This window comes from Psammomys obesus, unplaced genomic scaffold, assembly GCF_907164565.1.
Source record: "Psammomys obesus unplaced genomic scaffold, mPsaObe1.curated_primary_1811, whole genome shotgun sequence".
Lineage (NCBI taxonomy): Eukaryota > Metazoa > Chordata > Mammalia > Rodentia > Muridae > Psammomys > Psammomys obesus.
The window spans coordinates 159,080-174,945 of NW_026585580.1; the positions used below are offsets into that span (position 1 = coordinate 159,080).

Sequence of the window (15,866 nt, forward strand, 5' to 3'; positions counted from 1 at the left end):
CCAAGGCTAGACTGTTCTATCTGGTGATTTATTCACTACTCTGCTATTAGTATGTAGTATTGTGCTAAAAATTGTAGACTTCGAGATGGGAGTATGACTAGAGGCCTTACGCTATCATATATAAGGCCATGAATTCATTTCCCAGCACCATAAAATCATCATCATTATAAAGTGACAATTTAAAAACTCTGATTTTGTTTTGTTTTGTTCTGTTTTCAAGACAGGGTTTCTCTGTGTAGCCTTGGCTGTCCTGTACTCTCTTTGTAGGCCAGACTGGCCTCGAACTCTCAGAGATTCACCTGCCTCTGCCTCCCTGAATGCTGGGATTACAGGTGCGCACCACTGCTCCCGGCCCTAATTTTTCTTTACATAGTGAGCTGGTGGTACTACTTCATCCCTTGGTGTACTAATACCCTGTTTTTCACACACCCCTTTTTGTATGAGACAGGATATCACATAGCCCCTGTTGGCTTCAAACTAACCATGTGCAGATAACTTAGAACTTCTGATCCTCCTGCCTCCACCCCCCCCCCCCACCCGAGTGCTGGGATTACAGAAGTACAGTGCCATGGCCAGCCAGTTTCTGAGACACTAGCGATCATGTTCAGGCCTTCATGGATGCTAAACAGTTTACCAGCTTGTCAGGGACCACCTGAGGGAACTCGCTAACTTCAGAGACCACCTGTGGAAGCTTACCAACTTGCCTCAATTTGCCTGTTCCCTTACCTGCAGTAAACATACTGCTTGGAGATGCCTGTTCCCTTACCTGCAGTAAACATACTGCTTGGAGATGTCAGAGACCACCTAAGAAACTCACCAACCTGCCTCAACTTGCCTGTTTCCTTACCTGTGGTAAACATACTGCTTGGCAACAGCAGAGATGTGCTCACAGAACCGTGGCTTATCACAAGATGTTTCAGGCCCCTGGCCGAGAAGAATCTGTAACGTTTCACTCACCCTACTTCCTCATCCTGAACCCTATTTAAAGCTGATTCTGCTCTGTAAAGTTAGTCCTTGACAAGCACCTGTTTGCTTGGACTGTTTTCTCTTTCTCACCCATCTTTTCAAAGGTTTGGATTCTCTTTTAACCCGCGAATAACCTTAGCTCCGCTGGCCGGAGCAGGTGGCGCCCAGACGTGGGGCTAGAAGAACGAATCCCTTCCGGAAGGAGACTCCCGAGAACAGTGACCGGTTATTCTCCCTGAAGGCCGCCGCTTCTAGACCCGCAAAACAGTAAGGCCTGGTAAGTGTTGTTCTCCCTCATCATTCTGTCCTATCAAGATGGGCTATTCATTGTCAAAGGAAGCATGTTTCACTCGGGATCTCAAGGCTTCCCTCAGAGAGAGAGGAGTAAGGGTTAAGAAAAAGGACCTCATAAATTTCTTTTGTTTTATTGATGAAGCCTGTCCTTGGTTTATGATAGACGGGCCAACCATTCATCCTAAAAAATGGCAAAAGGTTGGAAGAGAATTAAATCAAAGAATGGAAACTGAAGGAGAATCTTCCGTTTCCCCTACTGTTTTCTCCTACTGGGGATTAATTAGAGATATCGTCGAAAATGCAGACGATGACCCTGGAAAGCGCAGACTCTTATCTGTTGCTGAATTTTGCCTCCACTCTGCCTCTTGTTCCGCTTCTCGATCCGCTTCTCGACCTCCGTCTCAAGCCTCTGCTTCACTTTCACTTTTAGAAGCCTCTCCTTCTAAAGTTTTGCCTACATACCCGTCTTTAGTGGCACAAATTTTAAGATTGGGTCGAGAATATCCCTTTAAATTATTTGGAAAAGATCCTGACACTATTTGTGTCCCTTATACTGCCTCTGAAGTTCAGTGGCTTTTACAGCTTTCTGGTGAGTGGACCGTTAATTGTATTTCCTTTCAAGGAAAAATAGACAATCACTACCCTGCTGATAAGCTGGTCCAATTTTTGTATAAACAGCCCATTGTTTTCCCCAAGCGGACCAAGACATCCCCCATCCCTGGGGCTGTATTGGCCTTTACTGATGGCTCCTCTTCTGGGATTGCAGCCTTTAATATTAATAACAAAATCTTTCAGGCTCAGACTAAATTTACCTCAGCACAACTTGTTGAATTAGACGCCGTTATTCAGGTTTTTAAAGTTCTTGCTGATCAACCATTTAATCTTTATACCGATAGTGCCTATGTTGCCACGGCGGTTCCTCTTCTTGAGACCGTTCCTTATATTCGCCCTTCTACAAATGCTTCACCTCTTTTTGCCAAACTTCAACAATTAATACTAGCAAGAGATGACCCCTTTTTTATAGGACATATTCGGGCACATTCGGGACTCCCCGGAACATTAAGTAAAGGAAATAAACTTGTTGATCGGGCCACACAGAATATTGTTGTAACTGGCACAGTTGCCACCGTGGCCTTGCCCGATCCAGTAACTCAGGCACAAGAGGCTCATCGGTTACATCATTTAAATGCCCAGACCCTTCGACAAATGTTTTCCATCCCCCGAGAACAGGCTCGACAGATTGTTCGACAATGTCAAGGTTGTCTGACACTTCTGCCTGAGCCGCATTTGGGGGTCAATCCCCGCGGTCTCACCCCCGGAGAGCTATGGCAAATGGATGTGACCCACTATCCACCCTTTGGCAAGCTAAGATATATCCATGTTTCCATAGACACCTTTAGTGGATTCCTATGTGCCTCATTACAGACCGGGGAGGCCACAAAAAATGTTATTAGTCATGTCCTTGCCTGTTCTGCCTTCATGCCCTTACCTAAGATTATTAAAACAGATAATGGGCCTGGTTATACTAGCTCCAGCTTTAAGCAGTTTTGTGCTCAGCTTAATATTAAACACCTTACAGGCATCCCTTACAACCCTCAAGGACAGGGCATTGTAGAAAGAGCACATCAAACCTTAAAAAACATGCTTAATAAATTACAACATTCTGGAGGAGTATTATACCCACGTAAAGGTAATTTTAAGACCTTGTTAAATCATGCTTTATTTGTTTTAAATTTTTTAACCTATGATAATAATGGAAAATCTGCAGCTGATCGGTTTTGGCACCCTACCACGGCTGATTCCTATGCTCAGGTCTTATGGAAAGACCCTCTAACCTTTAAATGGTCTGGACCTGACCTAGTACTCATTTGGAGAAAAGGCCATGCTTGCATCTATGACTCCAAAGTTCAAAGTGCTAGATGGCTTCCTGAAAGGCTAATTAAATTGGTTGACCCTCCCAGGGAAATCCCTGAGAAAGATTCTCACTGTGCTTAATTACAAAACCATGAACATCCTACAGACCTCCCTTGTTACATGGTTGGCAACCCGGCTGGTGGTATATAATACCAGCCTACCCGAATACCAAGAGTGCTGGATTTGCTTTCCCCCCACACCTCCCTTTTATGAGGGTATTGCCTCCTTTGTAAACCCCATCCCCACTAATGATGCCAATTCCCTTTCATGGGCCGCTGATACATCTGGAGGCCTCACTCTTAGCATGGTATCAGGCTTAGGACATTGCTTACTAGGACCAAATATGCTTCCCCCCGCTTCTTTATTACAAGTTTGCAATCAAACCTCTGTTGTAAATAATTTCTTCACCTATACTAAAGCTCCTGATAATACTTATCTGGCTTGCTCTCTTGGATTAACTACCTATATAGTTAATTTGGTCTTTCTTACAAAAAGGGATTTTTGTGTACTTGTTTCCATTCTCCCTTGGCTTTTTATACATAATTCGGATAACTTTCTAAACTTTTGGGAGAAAAAAACCTATTCATCAAGAACCAAGAGAGAGCCTCTCACAGCAGTTACACTTACTGTCATCCTTGGCCTGAGTACCGCTGGGGCCGGAACAGGCATTGCTTCTCTTGTTACTTCTCAACAGCATTACGCACAATTAACTGCTGCTGTTGATAAAGATATCCAAGAACTCCACCAAGGAACGCAAAATCTTAAGGATTCTCTAGCCTCCTTATCAGAAGTGGTTCTCCAGAACTGGCGAGGCTTAGATTTGGTCTTCCTCAAAGAAGGGGGACTGTGTGTAGCTCTCAAGGAGGAATGTTGCTTCTATGCTGATAAGACCGGATTAGTACAAGACAGTCTTGATAGAGTCAAACGTAGTTTGGAAGAAAGGAAAAGAAAGAGAGAACAACAAGAATCCTGGTATAAAAATTGGTTCTCTGCTTCTCCCTGGATTACTACCCTGCTCCCAAGCCTGTTGGGACCTTTTGTTGGCATTCTCTTACTCCTCTCCTTTGGCCCTTGGGCCTTTAATAGATTAACCAGCTTTATTAAGTCACAGGTAGACTCAGCAATGAAACCGTTGCGGTCCATTATCATCGCCTGAACACCACGGAGGACCCCCCCCGTGGACTCCACCATGGACAAGAGCAGCACAACACCTCAACGCCTTGACTTCTCGTCCCTCAAAACAACCGGGGGGAGGTCTTGGTTTCGCCTGTTAGTTAGGGAGTGTAAGACCTGGGGTCTCACAGCTCAGGAGTTCAAGATTGCGCCCTTCCCAGAAACTCCCCCAGACCAAGACTCGTTGCAAAAGCAAGAGGTTTATTAACCATTGTGCAATGGGGTCACCCCTGCCGGTCAGCAAAGAGTGGCACCGGGAGACAAAGGCCTTTAGGTTTTTAAAAGAAAAATTGCGGGAGATTTGAAGTTGCAGTCTTGGCAATTTAGGATTGGATGAGGAAGCTATAAAGTAAGATAATTGGTTAGTCTTAGGTGCTCAAGCTTGGCCAGTCCTGCCAAGTGTGAATGCAGCTGCAATTGAAGGTGGGGGTGGTTAGCTCATCCTTGAAAATTAGGGGCTACAGACTTTTGGCTGGAGGTCAAAAGCTACTCAGAAGAAGTCTAGGTTTGTTGCTAAGAAATGCTATCTCAAAGACAGGAGTTTTTCTTTTTGCTGAGTGAAGGTCATTGCTTGCTTGCCTTTTTTTTTCTATCTGTCCTCATAGATAAGGTCACATTTTTCCATTCTCTGGAAAGGTACTAAGAGGCTTTAGCTTAACCTGAACCTAAAACTCAAAACTATAGGCTTTAGAAGACATATAGGTTACAAAGTTAGTCTAACCCTTTCAGGAGAAATAAGTGTGGAGTTTCCCTAATGGTTCCTGCAGCTTCCTAATTGGCTGTTATAATTGGTTAATATTCACTGTGGTAAAATGTGATAAAAAATTGATCAAGATTGGCTTTTCAAATTCTCCATGGCCACTTTTGGGCGAGCTATCTTATATCTTGTGGGCAGGTGATCTAAAAAAGCGTTACTTTCCACAAAGTGAGTGGTCTGGTAAGTCAGAGACGGAATGAACAAATAAGCCTTGGTCCACCTAAGACAGGATGACCTCGTCTGGAGGAGGCCGCTCCCATGATGGGTAAGGCCCGAGCCTTGTCATTCTAGCAGGCTCAGACCCCATTTGTGCCCCATGTTTGGACTGATGACTGGTGGTTGCAGACTTGGGTCCTCAAAGCAGGACCTGGGTGCTAAAACCTCAAACCGTCACTCCTGGGGGATGCAATCTGCCTTGCCCACAGTTGCTGATGCTCAGCCCTTTGGCCTCACTACCACAGTTTCTATCCCCTATCATAAAATTAAAAATTTCATTTGGCAAATTAAAAACAATTAACCCCGATTTACAAAGTTCCCCATTTTACGAGCTGCAGCAAATCATCCCTTTCTTCCATTTTATTTAGACTAGAGAGGGGGAGATGTCAGGGACCACCTGAGGGAACTCGCCAACTTCAGAGACCACCTGTGGAAGCTTACCAACTTGCCTCAATTTGCCTGTTCCCTTAACTGCAGTAAACATACTGCTTGGAGATGCCTGTTCCCTTACCTGCAGTAAACATACTGCTTGGAGATGTCAGAGACCACCTGTAGAAACTCACCAACCTGCCTCAACTTGCCCGTTTCCTTACCTGTGGTAAACATACTGCTTGGCAACAGCAGAGATGTGCTCACAGAACTGTGGCTTATCACAAGATGTTTCAGGCCCCTGGCCAAGAAGAATCTGTAACGTTTCACCCACCCTACTTCCTCATCCTGAACCCTATTTAAAGCTGATTCTGCTCAGTAAAGTTAGTCCTTGACAAGCACCTGTTTGCTTGGACTGGTTTCTCTTTCTTGCCCATCTTTTCACAGGTTTGGATTCTCTTTTAACCCTCGAATAACCTTAGCTCCGCTGGCCGGAGCACCAGCTGAGCTACATCCAGCCCTATATAGTCTTGTAATATGTTGTAATATATTCTACAGCTAGAGCTTTGTCATTTACTTTAAAATTTTCCTGGTTATTTTTTCTTAGTTTTCTGTATAAGCTCTAGGTTCATTTTTTTAGCAATATTTGAGAGGAATGGCTGAATTGAATACATAGGTTAATTTGATTCAAAGTCATCACACTCCCAAAGATTATCTTGTTCGAATACTTTTTTTTAAAAAATAATCTTTTGTGTTGCTCATTGGTGTTCTAAACTTTTCTTTAGCAAATAATTATGTATCTTTTGTTAATTTCCTACCTAGATTATTTTATATTTTCACTATTTTTCTAAGTGGGACATTTGCTCAGTGAAAGAATAAAGCCCTAGCATAATGCTGGCAACACTATTTTGCAAGACTGAAACAGTACAAGGTCAGAAGCAAGGCAGGACAGATGTCCAACAGCAGGATATCTGCGGTTGGGCACCTGGCCTATGAGGGGAAACGGAAAGTCCCTGATAAAAACACTCTGGGTACCCGAGATAAGGGCCAGGTACATGACTCGGCTCACATCTGCCTTCCCGCCTTCCCTGTTCTGGGTACGTGACTCGGCTCACATCTGCCTTCCCGCCTTCCCTGTCCTGGGTACCTGACGCAACTATGGCTTTGTTCAAACCACCCAATTAGATCCCTGTAATTATGCTTCTTGCTTCTGTAACCGTGCTTCTTGCTCCCGAGCCCTATAAAAACCCATCACCCCAACCGAGAGGTGCACAAGTCCTCCGAAGGGCTTTGTCGCCCCGGGTACCCGTGTATCGAAATAAACCTCTTGCGGCTTGCATCCGAAAACTGGTCTCGCTGTTCCTTGGGAAGCGGGGTCTCCCTGTCTAAAGAGGCTCTAGCGGGAGTCTTTCATTTGGAGGTTCCACTGAGACTTGAGACCCCCGCCCAGGGACCACCGACCCATCATCGGGAGGTAAGCTGGCCAGCAGAGTGTCTCTTGTCTTCGTTCCGTCACGTGTTTGTTGCCTGTTCTATCTCTTGAAATTTGTACGATTCAGCTGAGTCGCTCCGTATTAGGCGGAAACTAGAAGGAGCTGACGAGCTCGGACTTCTTTTCCGCAACTCTTGGGAGACGTCCCAGGAGTGTCTGGGGGCCCGATTTTGGGGGCCCGTCTGTTTGGAGACACGACCCAACCCGGACTTTTTGGGGCTTCGCCCCTGTCCGAGGGCTACATGTCTCTTCTGGGAGACGAGGGATCCAGACCCTCTTCACAGTCTCCATCTGAAGTTTTGCTTTCGGTTTGGCGCCAGAGTCGTGCTGCGCGCTGCGTTTGTGTCACTGTCTGTCTATTGTTCATCGGGTTTGTGTTTGGTGTTAGTCTCTTTGAAACCATGGGACAGTCTCTAACTACCCCCTTAAGCCTCACTCTACAGCACTGGAAGGACACCCAGAACATCGCTTGTAGTCACTCTGTAGAGATCCGGAAAGGAAAATGGGACACCTTCTGCTCCTCAGAATGGCCGACATTTAACGTTGGCTGGCCACGAGATGGCACCTTTAACCTAGATATTATTTTGCAGGTTAAGGCGAAAGTCATGGATTTAGGGCCACACGGCCACCCGGACCAGGTACCCTACATTGTTACTTGGGAAGCCCTGGCCCGGGAACCACCCTCATGGGTCAAGCTGTTTGTCACCCCCAGCCCCCTTGCTGTTCCCTCTGCCCCTGCCCTACCTCCTCTGCTGGTCCCCACACCCTCTAAGTCTGCCCTCTACCCAGCTATAACAAAGCAGACCCAGGGACGTGATCCAGGGGGCAAAAAGACACCGACGCCCCCGGTACTGCCAGCAGACGATGGCCCCTTGTTGGACCTGCTGACTGAAGAACCTCCTCCCTATAGGGACCAAGATCCGGGAGAAGCCGCCGCAGCCGGACCTCAGGAGGAACCGGCTCCTTCCCCGATGGCGGGGTGATTGAAAGGGCGCCGAGAGGCCCCTCCAGATTCCACATCTCAGGCTCTCCCATTACGAGCGGGACCCGACGGCCAGCTCCAATACTGACCTTTTTCCGCTTCAGATCTATATAACTGGAAAAACAATAACCCCCCTTTCTCTAGGGACCCTTTTAGACTTACTGCTTTAATCGAGTCCATTTTAGTAACCCACCAGCCCACCTGGGACGATTGTCAGCAGCTGTTACAGGCTCTCCTGACCACCAAGGAGAAGCAACGGGTCATTTTGGAAGCCCGTAAAAACGTTCCGGGGGATAACGGGCAGCCTACTCAGTTGCCAAACGAGATCAACAAGGCCTTCCCCTTGGAACGACCTGATTGGAACTTCGCACGGAGGACGGTAGGAATCATTTACGTCTCTATCACCAGTTGCTGATAGCGGGTCTCCATGGGGCAGCAAAGCGCCCCACTAATTTGGCCCAGGTTAAGTTAGTGACCCAAGGGTCAGAGGAATCTCCCTCCGCCTTCTTAGAACGACTAAAGGAAGCCTATCGTGTGTACACCCCTTATGATCCGGAGGACCCTAACCAGGCTACCAATGTGGCCATGTCCTTCATCTGGCAGTCTGCCCCAGATATCAGAAAAAAAATTAGAAAGGCTTGAGAACTTAAGGGAAAGTACAATCCAGGATTTGTTAAAAGAGGCAGAGCGGATTTTCAACAAGAGAGAGACTCAAGAAGAGAGAGATGAAAGGTTGAGAAAAGAGGCAGAAGAGAGAGAGAACAGTAGAGACCGCAAGAGGAATAGGGAATTTAGCAAATTGCTGGCCACTATAGTGACAGGACAGAGACAGGATAGACAGGGCCTGGGAGACCGCAGGGGTCCTCGGGTAGACAAAGATCAATGCGCCTACTGCAAGGAAAAAGGGCAGTGGGTCCGAGACTGCTCAAAGAGACCAAAAGGGCCACGGAAGCCTAAGCCCCAGGCCACCCTGCTAAACCTGGAGGATTAGGGAAGTCAGGGTCAGGAGCCCCCCCCGAACCCAGGATAACCCTTAATGTGGGGGGGCAACTCGTCACCTTCCTGGTGGACACCGGAGCCCAGCACTCGGTGCTCACCACCTCATCGGGACCCCTGACTGACAAATCGGCGTTGGTTCAAGGAGCCACCGGAGGAAAAAGGTACCGATGGACAACTGAAAGAAGAGTACAACTCGCCACCGGTAAGGTGACTCACTCCTTTTTACATGTTCCTGATTGCCCTTATCCTCTGTTGGGGAGAGATCTATTAATGAAACTCAGGGCACAAATCCACTTTGATGGGACTAAGGCCCACATTACTGGGCCACAGGGACAGCCTTTACATGTGTTAACCATAAATCTGGAGGACGAATACCAGCTTCACGAGCCTGAAAGGCTTCGGCCGCAAGAAATGACTGTCTGGTTAGAAAAATTCCCTTTAGCCTGGGCGGAAACAGGGGGAGTGGGTCTCGCAACCCACCAACCGCCCCTGGTAATTACTTTAAAGGCACCGGCAACTCCTATTTCCATTAAGCAATACCTGATGTCGCATGAAGCTTGCCAAGGAATTAGGCCCCACATTCGGAGACTTTTAAACCAGGGCATCCTGGTACCTTGTCAATCCCCCTGGAATACGCCTCTCCTTCCGGTCAAAAAGCCAGGGACGGGAGACTACCGCCCAGTGCAGGACTTGAGAGAAGTCAATAAAAGGGTGGAGGATATACACCCTACAGTTCCTAACCCGTACAATTTGTTGACTGGGCTTCCTCCGACGCACACCTGGTATATGGTATTAGACCTTAAGGATGCGTTCTTCTGCTTGAGGCTCCACCCTCGGAGTCAGCCCATCTTTGCCTTCGAGTGGAAGGACCCGGAATTGGGAATGTCGGGTCAGCTCACTTGGACCAGACTCCCACAGGGGTTCAAAAACAGCCCCACCTTATTTGATGAGGCGTTGCACCGGGACCTGGCCGACTTTAGGGTTCACTACCCTGCCTTAATCTTGCTCCAATATGTTGATGACCTCCTCCTGGCTGCGAAAACTGAGGGAAAATGTCAGGAAGGAACTAAGGCCCTTTTGAGGACCTTAGAAACTCTAGGATACCGGGCCTCAGCCAAAAAGGCCCAATTATGCCAGAGGCAGGTTACATACCTGGGCTACCAAATCAGAGATGGACAGAGATGGTTGACAGAGGCACGGAAACAGACAATCCTAAAGATTCCGGTGCCCAAAAGCCCGAGATAGCTAAGAGAGTTCCTGGGTACAGCGGGGTTCTGCCGCCTCTGGATTCCAGGGTTTGCGGAAATGGCTGCGCCACTTTACCCACTCACCAAGCAAGGGACTCTCTTTACTTGGGGAGATGAGCAGCAGAGAGCCTATGCAGCCATAAAAGAGGCCCTGCTAACCTCCCCCGCGATGGGGCTTCCGGACTTAAACAAGCCCTTCGAACTGTTTGTAGATGAAAAACAGGGATATGCTAAAGGAGTCCTGACCCAAAAACTGGGACCATGGAGGCGCCCGATAGCCTACCTGTCCAAGAAACTTGACCCGGTGGCCTCGGGATGGCCACCCTGCCTGAGGATGGTGGCAGCAATTGCCCTCCTGACTAAAGACTCTGGCAAGCTGACTATGGGACAGCCAATAACAATTTTGGCTCCTCATGCAGTGGAAGCCCTGGTCAAACAACCTCCGGGCCAATGGCTTTCCAATGCCCGCATGACCCACTACCAGGCTCTACTGCTGGACACTGATCGAGTATACTTTGGCCCTATAGTAGCTCTCAATCCGGCATCACTGCTTCCCCTACCGGAGGGTCCAGAAACTCATGACTGTCTCCAGATACTCGCAGAGGTACATGGCACCCGGCCCGACCTGACCGACCAGCCCCTCCCTGACGCCGACTTCACCTGGTACACCGACGGGAGCAGCTTTCTGGATAACGGAGAATGGAGAGCAGGGGCCGCAGTCACCACCGAGACTGAGGTAATTTGGGCTAAGGCCCTACCACCTGGCACTTCGGTGCCACGGGCTGAACTCATCGCCCTAACTCAGGCCCTCCGGATGGCGGAAGGTAAGAAGCTCAACGTTTATACTGACAGCCGCTATGCCTTTGCCACTGCTCACATCCATGGGGAGATATATCCGGAGAAGAGGGTTGCTAACCTCGGAAGGAAAACAAATCAAAAATAAAGCTGAAATATTGGCCCTGCTTAAAGCATTGTTTTTACCCTCAAAACTGAGCATCATCCATTGCCCCGGCCACCAAAAGGGAGACAGCGGAGAAGCCAGGGGCAACCGCTTGGCGGACGTAACTGCCCGAGAAGCAGCGATGCAAGGAAGCTCAGATACCTCCCAGCTCCTGGCTATAAAACCGGCCGAGGCAGAGGTCCCCTCCATTCAGGAATCCCCCTTCCACTATAGTGAGGAAGATCAGGACCTCCTAAAAGAAATGGGGGCCACTTACAATCCCGCGCTAAGACTCTGGACTTTCAAAGAAAAACCTGTGTGGCCCCTGCAACAGACTCGTAACCTGATTAAATACCTCCACAAACTGACTCACCTTAGCTCCAGAAAAATGAAAACCCTCCTAGAAAGGGAAGAAAGCTCCCACTATCTGCTGGGGAGGAATAAAATTCTACAGCAAGTGGCTGAAGAGTGCACAGCATGCGCCCAAGTAAATGCAGGACGCCATAGGGTAGGCCCTGGGACCAGGATCCAGGGACATCGCCCCGGCACCCACTGGGAGATTGACTTCACAGAGGTAAAACCTGGACTCTATGGATATCGGTTCTTACTGGTATTTGTGGACACCTTCTCGGGATGAGTAGAAGCCTACCCCACCAAACATGAAACTGCTAAAGTAGTCACCAAAAAGCTTCTGGAAGAAATCTTCCCCAGGTATGGCATGCCCCAGGCGTTGGGCTCTGACAATGGCCCTGCCTTCGTCTCCCAGGTAAGTCAGTTAGTGGCCAAACTGTTGGGGATCAATTGGAAATTACATTGTACATACCGTCCCCAGAGCTCAGGGCAGGTAGAACGAATGAATAGAACTATCAAAGAGACTTTATCCAAATTAACGCTGGCAACTGGCTCTAGAGACTGGGTGGTCCTCCTCCCATTGGCCCTATACCGGGCCCGGAACACCCCGGGCCCCCATGGACTCACTCCTTTCGAGATCCTGTATGGAGCCCCACCACCGGTCGTTAACTTCTTTGATCCCTGTGTAACCTCCTTTGCTGACAGCCCCTCTCTAAAAGCTCATTTGCAGGCACTGCAGATTGTCCAGAAAGAAGTCTGGAAACCCATCGCTACTACATACCAGGAACAGCTAAACCAACCGGTGGTGCCGCATCCTTTCCAGATCGGAGACACAGTTTGGGTCCGCCGACATCAAACCAAGAACTTAGAACCCCGCTGGAAAGGACCATATACTGTGTTGCTAACAACCCCGATGGCGCTCAAGGTCGACGGTATCGCAGCGTGGGTGCACGCCTCCCATGCCAAAGCGGCCCATCACGACGCAGAGCAAGATCAGGCTCCAGCCTCCTCATGGAAACTCCATCGCACCCAAAATCCACTAAAGATAAGACTTACCCGGGTTTGATATTCTTTCTCTTCCTGTTCGCTCTGTCACACTCCAGTCCCCACATCCCTGTGAACTCGACTTGGGTCCTGCTAGATGGATTTGGTGTCCCTCTTAACAAGACTTCCAAAATGGCCCCCCCGTACACTTGGTTCCCTGAACTAAGTTTTGATCTAGCTCAGGCCATGCCACCCGGGTCCTATGCCAGACGCAGCGTAGACGTCAAAAAAAAGACATTTATGTTGCTTTTATGCTGACCATACTGGACTGGTAAGGGATAATATGGCTAAACTCAGAGAAAGACTCAGACAGAGACAGCAATTCTTTGAGTCAGGACAGAGCTGGTACGAGAGATGGTTTAGTCAATCCCCCTGGATCACCACCCTGATCTCCTCCATTATGGGTCCCCTAATCATAATTCTCCTGATTTTACTAGTTGGGCCTTGTATCCTAAATCGGCTAGTTCAGTTTATAAAGGACCGGCTCTCCGTCATACAGACGTTAGTGCTAACCCAGCAGTATCATCAACTCAAGCAGCTAGAGACGGAGATTGACTCTCCCTAGACCCGTAGAATGAAGGATTCCATTCTAGGCTAGAAGAAAAATGGGGGAATGAAAGAATAAAGCCCTAGCATAATGCTGGCAACACTATTTTGCAAGACTGAAACAGTACAAGGTCAGAAGCAAGGCAGGACAGATGTCCAACAGCAGGATATCTGCAGTTGGGCACCTGGCCTACGAGGGGAAATGGAAAGTCCCTGATAAAAACACTCTGGGTACCCGAGATAAGGGCCGGGTACGTGACTCGGCTCACATCTGCCTTCCCGCCTTCCCTGTCCTGGGTACGTGACGCAACTATGGCTTTGTTCAAACCACCCAATTAGATCCCTGTAATTATGCTTCTCGCTTCTGTAACCGTGCTTCTTGCTCCCGAGCTCTATAAAAACCCGTCACCCCAACCGAGAGGCGCGCAAGTCCTCCGAAGGGCTTTGTCACCCCGGGTACCCGTGTATCGAAATAAACCTCTTGCGGCTTGCATCCGAAAACTGGTCTCGCTGTTCCTTGGGAAGCGGGGTCTCCCCGTCTAAAGAGGCTCTAGCGGGAGTCTTTCACTCAGCATTTCTGATCCACCTATAAATTATTTCTATGTACTCATTTCAAGCAACAGTTGATATAGTTAATATAGTTCTCCTGCTTCAGCCTCCTGAGTGCTGTTATTGTTGTTTTCAACTTGACCCAGGCTAGAGTTATCTGGGAAGACGAATCGCAGCTGAGAAAATGTGTCCATGCAGATTGCTTGTAGGCAAGTCTGTAGGACATTTTTTAAAATTAATAATGGATGGAGGACCACCCATCAATTGATGGGAGGGGTGATGGGTGCCACCCCTGGGCAGGTGGTTCTGGAGTATATTAAGGAAACAAACCAAGGAAGCTACTGGGAGCAAGCGAATAAGTAACATTTCTCCATGGCTTCTGTTTCAGTTCCTGCCTCCAGCTCATTCTTCAATGAGCTCTAGGTTCTTGCCTTGCTTGAGTCCCTGCCTTGGATTCCCTCAAAGGCTGTGATACAGGCTGTTTAATCCAAATAAACCTTCACAAATTGCTTTTGGTTAGTATTTTATCACAGGAATAGAAAGCAGACTAAGACACATGCCATGTGTCTTTACCTGCTGAGCTACCACAAAGCCATTTCTGTTCTCTTTTAACTGATGATGATGCGACAGAATGTGTTCTCATTTAAAGAAATACCCTCAGGGAAAAAAGTGGTATCAGAATTTCAAAAGTGGAAACTGAAATAACAATAGACAGTAATAATTGGAGGACAGACTATGGGAAGAGATAACTAACATTAAAGACCCCTTGAAAGTGCTCATGGAAAAGTCATTTAGATGGCATTGTCCTACAGCAGGGAGGAGGAGACATACCATAAGCTATCAAATCAAGAATCCAGTGGCATATATACCATCTCTTTGAGATGTTCATCAGTGGAGTTCCATAGACCACCTGAAACATTACAGGTTAATGCCACTGTTTTTGGCTACCCCTCAGAACTGGATAGTAAGACCGTATTGGTAAAAAAAACACTACATGTTTGAATGACAGGACGTGGATAAATCAAGCTGATACTGACACAGGAGCTTCATCCCCTCTGGTTACCTTTCACTGAGGGAGAAAAATTGTCAACAGTCTTCCCAGGCTGTGAATCTGTGAGCTATACTAGTAACTGGCCTGACAAGGTATGCCCACTTGTGTAATAGTGGCACAAATACTATACAAGTAACCACCTCTTATTGGATTTAAAGGCCACTCCACAAGATGGAACTTATGACTGTTATCATTTACTAAGCCAAAAACCCATGGCTGGCTAGTGTCTGCGCCTTTGGAGAAAGCCTGATACTGTTATTCTATTAGATGAATGTAGTATTTAACTCACTAAGTTCTTACCTTTATATCCTTGGTTAGTACATAGCCCCAGCCTCGTCAGAAAAGCTTCTTTTTACAGTAGATATAGATTAATGCAAAGACCCACAACTGGTTGATGTAAAGAGGCTGAGAAATGTTCCTCTGAGTGGGATATCTGTATCATACTCTCTCCTGGAAAGGCTCAAGGACCATCTCAGAAGAGGGGGTGATAAGACTGTGAGAGCCAGACATAGTGGATGAGACCAGCCCAAGACCAAGCCAGTTAAAATCCCAGCATGGTTGAGCGAGTGGCTCATGGAGTCCCTCCCCCACCCCAGCTGAAAGCTATTGGCAATTGGTGGCGTCTGGGAGGAGGGAGAGTGTTCTAGTTAGCTTTCTGTCATTTTGATAAGAAGCACAACCAAAAGCAACTTTGAGTTGAAATGGTATATCTGATTTATGCTTTCATTTCAAAATGCATTATTAAGGGAAATCAGGACCTCAAGCAAGAACTGAAAAGCTGCTTACTGCTTCTCTCTGCCCTCTGCTGTTTGTTTGTTTGTTTGCTGTTTGTTGGAGACATAGTTTCTCTGTGTAACAGCCCTGGCTGTCCTGGAACTTGGAGATCTACCTGCCTCTACCTCCTAGTGGTGGGATCAAAGGCATGCGCCACCTACCTCTCTTACACAACATAGGACCCCCGCCTAAAAATGGTGTG

At 47.7% G+C, this 15,866-nt stretch overlaps 1 protein-coding gene across 1 annotated transcript; it reads left to right on the forward strand.

The window, feature by feature from the left end:
- The first annotated feature begins 1,482 nt into the window (after positions 1–1,482).
- LOC129677169 (uncharacterized) lies at positions 1,483–13,305 on the forward strand. Its single transcript, XM_055607837.1, is given in 7 exon segments — positions 1,483–2,950; positions 7,332–8,160; positions 8,308–8,542; positions 8,626–8,765; positions 9,189–11,304; positions 11,306–11,571; positions 11,677–13,305. Coding segments are annotated over 7 exon segments (6,144 nt in total). The 3' UTR covers positions 12,767–13,305.
- The last annotated feature ends 2,561 nt before the right edge of the window (positions 13,306–15,866 follow it).